This window comes from Arachis duranensis, chromosome 1 (assembly GCF_000817695.3).
Source record: "Arachis duranensis cultivar V14167 chromosome 1, aradu.V14167.gnm2.J7QH, whole genome shotgun sequence".
NCBI classification, from domain to species: Eukaryota; Viridiplantae; Streptophyta; class Magnoliopsida; order Fabales; family Fabaceae; genus Arachis; species Arachis duranensis.
This window is the reverse complement of record NC_029772.3, coordinates 50743341-50749622: the sequence shown is the minus strand read 5'-3', so window position 1 is coordinate 50749622 and position 6282 is coordinate 50743341. Positions and strand designations below refer to the sequence as shown.

At 31.1% G+C, this 6282-nt stretch overlaps 1 protein-coding gene and 1 non-coding gene across 2 annotated transcripts; one reads left to right on the top strand and one right to left on the bottom strand.

Annotated features, from left to right (window-relative positions):
- Nucleotides 1-3875: 3875 nt before the first annotated feature.
- On the bottom strand, nt 3876-3947 carry TRNAT-UGU (transfer RNA threonine (anticodon UGU)). Its single transcript has one exon. It is a non-coding gene; the product is annotated as a tRNA-Thr (tRNA).
- Nucleotides 3948-4051: 104 nt separating this feature from the next.
- LOC107488374 (protein MHF2 homolog) lies at nt 4052-5845 on the top strand. The gene is made up of 6 exons (XM_016109122.3): nt 4052-4114; nt 4224-4272; nt 4352-4392; nt 5182-5221; nt 5356-5409; nt 5494-5845. The coding sequence occupies exons 1-6, from the start codon at nt 4091-4093 to the stop codon at nt 5595-5597; spliced, it is 312 nt and encodes a 103-aa protein (XP_015964608.1). The 5' UTR covers nt 4052-4090; the 3' UTR covers nt 5598-5845.
- The last annotated feature ends 437 nt before the right edge of the window (nt 5846-6282 follow it).

Below are 6282 nucleotides of genomic sequence, written 5' to 3'. Positions count from 1 at the left end.
TAAAAAGCATGTTTTCACTCTTAAGCACAATTAAAGGAGAATATACAAAACCATGCTATTTCATTGAATAAATGTGGGTGAAAGGTGATAAAATCCCCTAAAATCAATACAAGATAAACCCTACAAATGGGGTTTGTCAAGGAGGCAAGGATTGGACCAAGGGAATTAAGAAAAAAAAGCATGTAGAAATGGAGAACTCATGAAGAAATGTAGGAATCGCAAAAGCTGTCAAGCCGACCTCTTCGCACTTAATCGACCATAACTTGAGCTACAGAGGTCCAAATGATGCGGTTTCAGTTGGGTTGGAAAGCTAACATCCGGTGCTTCGAAATGATATAAGATTTGTCATATTTGCATCGCGCATAAGGTACACGGGCGCGCCAATGGTGGCACATGATCCACTTAATGCAACTCGTGGCCAGCAATTTTAGAAGCCTTGTGGGTCCAATCCAACTCATTTCTGATGCTATTTAAGCCAAGGATTGAAGAGGTATGAACAAGTTAGTTACCATTAGTTTAGTTTAGCTTAGTTTTGGAGGGAAAGTTAGTTTAAGAGAGAGAAGCTCTCACTTCTCTCTAGAATTAGGATTAGAATTAGGTTTAGTTCTTAGATCTAGATTTTAATTCATCTTCTTCTACTTCTATCTTCTCAATTCCTTGTAGTTACATTCATTCTTCTTCCATTCCTTTGTTGTAATCTCTTTTATGTTGTTCTTGTGTTTTGTTGTAGATATACTTTTGTTTCTTCTACTTTCTTTCAATTCAATCAAGGTAAATCATAATAATTGTGTTCCTTTTGATTTGTTGTTGTTAATTCTTTGCAATAGTTGTTGTTAGATTTTGTTCTTGTTGTTGATTTACTATGCTTTCCTTTTATGCCTTCCAAGTGTTTGATGAAATGCTTGGTTGGATTTTAGAGTATAATTTTATACTCTTGGCTTGGAAAGGTAACTTAGGACCTCTTGAGTTACTAATGTCCAAGTGATTGATGATTGGGAGCCATTGACTCTAGTTCTCACTAATTGAATTAGTGGAGAGTTAGGACCTATGGACTTGGATTGATATATCTCATTCAACTTTCCTTTACCATTAGTTAGAGGATGATTTAGTGAGATTAATCCTTGCCAATTCTCACGTTGTGGTTAGTGATTAGGATAGAGATCTTTGACCACCAACCCTTGCCAAGACCTTTGTAGCCATTAGTTTACTTTTTGCCATTTATCTTTCATGTTTCTTATTAAAACCCCAAAAATAACTCACAACCAATAACAAGACACTTTATTGTCATTCCTAGGGGGAACGACCCGAGATTCAATACTTCGGTTTATAATTTTAGGGGTTTGTACTAGTGACAAACAACTTTTTGTATGAAAGGATTATTGATTGGTTTAGAAACTATACTTGCAACGAGAATTCATTTGTGAAATTATATACCATCAAAAATCTAATCATCAAAATGTCCTCTAGAACTTAGTCAAAGCGCTTATCTACTCTCACCATTCTCCTATTAAAGGATTCTGGATCATCTTGTAGTTGAGGCAGCTTGAAGACCTCTCTTATTCTGTCCAGGTCGAAGTAAATAATCTTCCCTCTGACCATGGTTCGAAAGGTATAGAAAGCAGTTCCAGTCAATCTCTGCCTCTCTGTTTGCCACAGATTTAAGTAGAATTCCTGAACCATGTTTCTACCCATCTTTGTCTCAGGATTAGCTAGAATTTCCCAGCCTTTGTTTCGAATCTGCTCTTGGATCTCCGGATATTTGTCTTCTTTCAGAACGAATTTAACTTCTGGAATTACTGACCTTAGACCCATTATTTGTAGTAATGGTCCGAATGTTCCTTGGTTAAGAACCTCTCTTGATTCCAAAGTGATTTTGGATTATTCTCTTTCTTGCCTCTTGAAGTGGTTTGTTTTCCTTTAGGAGCCATGATCTTAGTGAGTCTTAGCTCAGTGATCACGCAAAACACACCAAACTTAGAGGTTTGCTTGTCCTCAAGCAAAAAAAAAGGAAAGGAGAGGAGAAAGAGGAGAGCCAAATTCGAATTGTGGAGGAGAGGGGGTGGCCGAATGTGAATTTAAAAGAAAGGGGTGGGTTCAAAATTTTTTTGAAAAAGATATGATAGAAGATATGATTTGTAAAAGATAAGTATGAAATGCAAAGGATGTAATTTTAAAATTGAAAAGATATGAGAGAATTTTGAAAAAGATAAAACTAAATTGGAAAAGATAGTATGATGAGTTGAAAAAGATTTGAAAAGATATTAAAAAGATAGATGGATTTTGCAGAAGATTTAAAAAGAAATAAAAAAGATATATGAGTTTTGAAAAAAGATTTGAAAAGAAGAAAAGATTTTTAGGATTAAGAGTTATTTTTGAAATTTGAAATTGAAAGATGAGGATTTGTAATATGTTTATGCAAGAAATTATGGATGAAAACATAAAAAAATAAAAAATTGAGTTGGAAAACAAAACTACCTCCCCTCCACATTCCTGGCATTAAACGCCCAAATGTTGCCTGTTTTGGGCGTTTAACACCCAACTGTAGCTTGTTTTGGGTGTTTAACGCCCAGTTGTTGCTTGTTTTGGGTGTTTAACGTATCCTGACTGGCGTTAAACGCCAGAAAGCCTTTGTTACTGGGCATTTTTCTAAACGTCCAGAATGCTGTAAGTTTGGAGTTAAATCTACCCTACTAATAATTTGATGAAACATTAAAATGTTAATTTTTTAAACTATTAATTATGTAGAATACTAAATTTGAGATTTAAATACATACAAATTTATTTATAATTAAATTAAAATAAATATTTTATATTGCAAGAAATTAATTAATTTAATATTATTTGTTTGACATATGGTAATTTCTTTTTTATTTTTTAACCTATTTTATATTGAATAATATTATTTTTTAATGGTTAATAAATTGATATATAACATTGAAAATATGACAACATAAAAATATTTATTAATTAATTTTTTAAATAACTTGACAACCCAATAAATATCTAAACTTTGTGTTATATATTTTTTATTGTTTCAATCTTCATAATTATTTCCTTCTCTTTTTTCTTCTATCTCATGGGCAATATAAATTTTAGTTGATTGTTTTTTTTCATATATCTTCTATTTTTTAAACTATTTTATTTTAAGTTTTAAGTTTATTTTATTGTATTTTTTTTTTTTACTTCAAAAATTTTAGGATCATTGCCTCATGTTTAAACAATTCTAATCATATGATAAAAAAATGGTTCAAGAAAACAAATTTGTATGTGAGCAATTTATTGAGTGTAATTAAAATAAATATATTAAAATATAATAAACAAAATTGTTATTCAACATTTATTAATAGACAACTATTAGAAAAGAAAAAATATTGCATAAATAATAAAAAATGAGTTGACAATATATAAACTAATTTAGACAACTAAAATAAAATAAAATAAATAACAAAAAAATATAGAATTCTATTTTTTTGTTCTGTAATGCAAAAATAATATATAATATAATGAACTATAATATTCTCATACATAAGAATATGAAACTTAATATTATCCTTTTTCGGGAGTCCCTTTATCTTTTTTATTTTAATTTTCTTAAAAAAGTAACTTATATCATTTAAAATTAAAAATAATTTAATAAATTGAATATATAAAATTAAAAAATAAAATATTTTGTATCACTAAAATTATGCATAAAAATAAAAAATACTTTGAATATAAATTTTTATCTTTATTTTAAATTAAATACTATTAAAAAATAAAAAATAAATTTAATAACGTTTCTAAATAGTTAATTGTAAATAATATTTCTAAATCTTTATTTTTATTCTTAATTTTTAAATTATTTTTATTTATTTTAAAAATGAAAATATAAAAATTGCCCCCATGCAGGATCGAACTACAGACCTTCAGTTTACAAGACTGACGCTCTACCACTGAGCTATAGGGGCCTGTTTTTGAGCTGTTTTTAAAACTAATATTTTTGAGATAAAGTTAAAAAATTTTGACAGGAAATTCGGTATTTTATTTTTTATATTATCCCTCCAAACTCTGCAACAATACGAGTGAATCTGATTACTGTAATCACATTGCGATGGGGGAAGCAGCCTTTGAGTGTGTAAAACCCGAAAATCCTTCGTTTCCCGTTTAGTACCTGTTTCTCATCGCTGTCAATTGTACATCTAAGACCTAACTTTCTAGTTTCTACTTGCATTTTTTTGTTGCAGCCTTTGATACATGCCATTCTGAAGCGCGTTTGGACCGCGCGAACCCTTGGTCTCTCTCTTCTTCTTTCATTTCATTCTTTGGTTTATCGGAATTATTACCTTCAATGTTCATGGTTTCCGTTTTGCAGAGCGTGAAAGAATCGAAGCCAACGAAGCGTTGGATTCTGAGGTTAGCAACTCTATTATCTCCAGTTTCTTACTTTATTTTCATTTTCTGAGTTCTCCTTTTGTTGACTTGTGTTTGTGGTTAGACTAAACAAAATTAACAGTTTAATTGTTACTGGCACAAATTTCGTGTTTGATCTTGTGTATTCTCTTTGAAACTAAATTGAAAATGTTAAGCTAATCTTTTTCTCTATGTTTTCCATGAACCTACAAAGCTTAATAACCAGAATTTCAATTTAGATAATGTGAAACTGTGGGCTTTGACATTTCTATGGTTTGCAATGAAGTTTGTCTTAGTTTTCCTTATAGATCAGAGATCCGTTTAGTAAACACAAAATATAAGGTTTCAGAAAGTCCATAGTTAATTTATTGTTAAGTAAAAATTACCTTGATCTCTTCTTAGATTAGGTAATATTACACACAATACCTTATCTTTTGTACAAGTATACTATACTATATTTTATAAAATGTGACACTGAATTCCCATATAAGTTTAGGCATGACAAAAAAATTAGTTTTGTGTTCTTGTGTTATATCGCCTAAATTCAGGAGAGATCTATGTAATGCTCCTTTCTTAATATACTTAGGAATAGACCATATTTGCTTCAAGTGTTTCCATTTCCTTTTGTTTTTTCCCTCTATATTACTTAGGTTCTGTCACATTTGTGATAGTAAGATTATGTAGAACTATTCACCTATAACTTCATTTTCAAAGTAACTTCTGCAATCTATAACATGTTAGCTATTTACTATTGGAATGTGTCAATAATCTGCGCGTCTTTTATTGCTACAGGCAGGAGCTGGAACTTCCAAGAAGAGTCGGCCAACTTCTGGTACTGATACCCATTTGCAATTTATATCATTCTTAGTTGGTAGAAGTTCTATTATCATGTCATGCTATAGTTACGTTACTATGGCAAACTGGACATTTTGAAAAATACACACGCGTCCGTGTTTTCTGATACAGTCAATGGCAATGCACTAAAGCTTTCTTGTGAACTCGTTCGGGTTTTCGTCACAGGTCCGTACTTAAAGAGAAACAATCATGCTTGTTATGACTGTATATAGTGTGTATCATGTTGACAAAAGCCATTTTTTTATGCAGAGGCTGTTCAGCGGGCTGCTGCAGTTGCGGAGGCAGAGGGAAGTACTCAAATAGAACCTTCTCATTTGGAGTTTATTCTGCCTCAGTTACTTCTAGATTTCTAAAGCATTTTAAGATACTTGTTTGTAACTTCTGGTTCCCCCTATCATGATCTATTAGAAAACCAATTATGCTTTGTTGATGGAAGATGTATTTGATACCATCTAATTCCCCACATGTAAGAGTGAAAAAACGTTGGGTTGAGAATTTTCAACTTTTTTCCTGGGGGGGCTAAACTTCTGCTGCTTGATTAACGAATGTATAGTTAGCAATGCAGATGGGACGATTTTCTTGTGCTCATCTTTGACAATAATGACTTAGTAGCTCATGAGTTGACTTGATAAATATTAAAATGTAATACTATACGTCTATATATGAATGCGATGCATAAATTATATCGAAAATAAGTTGGGTCTTTAAAATAATTGAAACAGCTTAAATCAATATATCTCGATAAAGTTAGCTTGTGAGTCAAGCCTTAGGTGTCAAGGATTAGACTCTCTAACAAGTAACCTAAATTTGTCCAAATAAGTGATCAACTAAGCTCAAATGTATTTAAAATGGATACAGGGAATAAGTGTTAAAGATTTAAAAATCATCTGTCTATAAATTAAACTCTGACTGTTCTGTTAATCAAATGACGCAGAAATTACACGAAGTCTGCAAGTTACATTTTCCTCTTAGGTGGTGCTATGCATGGTGTGGCACATACGCCCCGTATTATCCTTATTAAATGTTAAGTTGTTAACT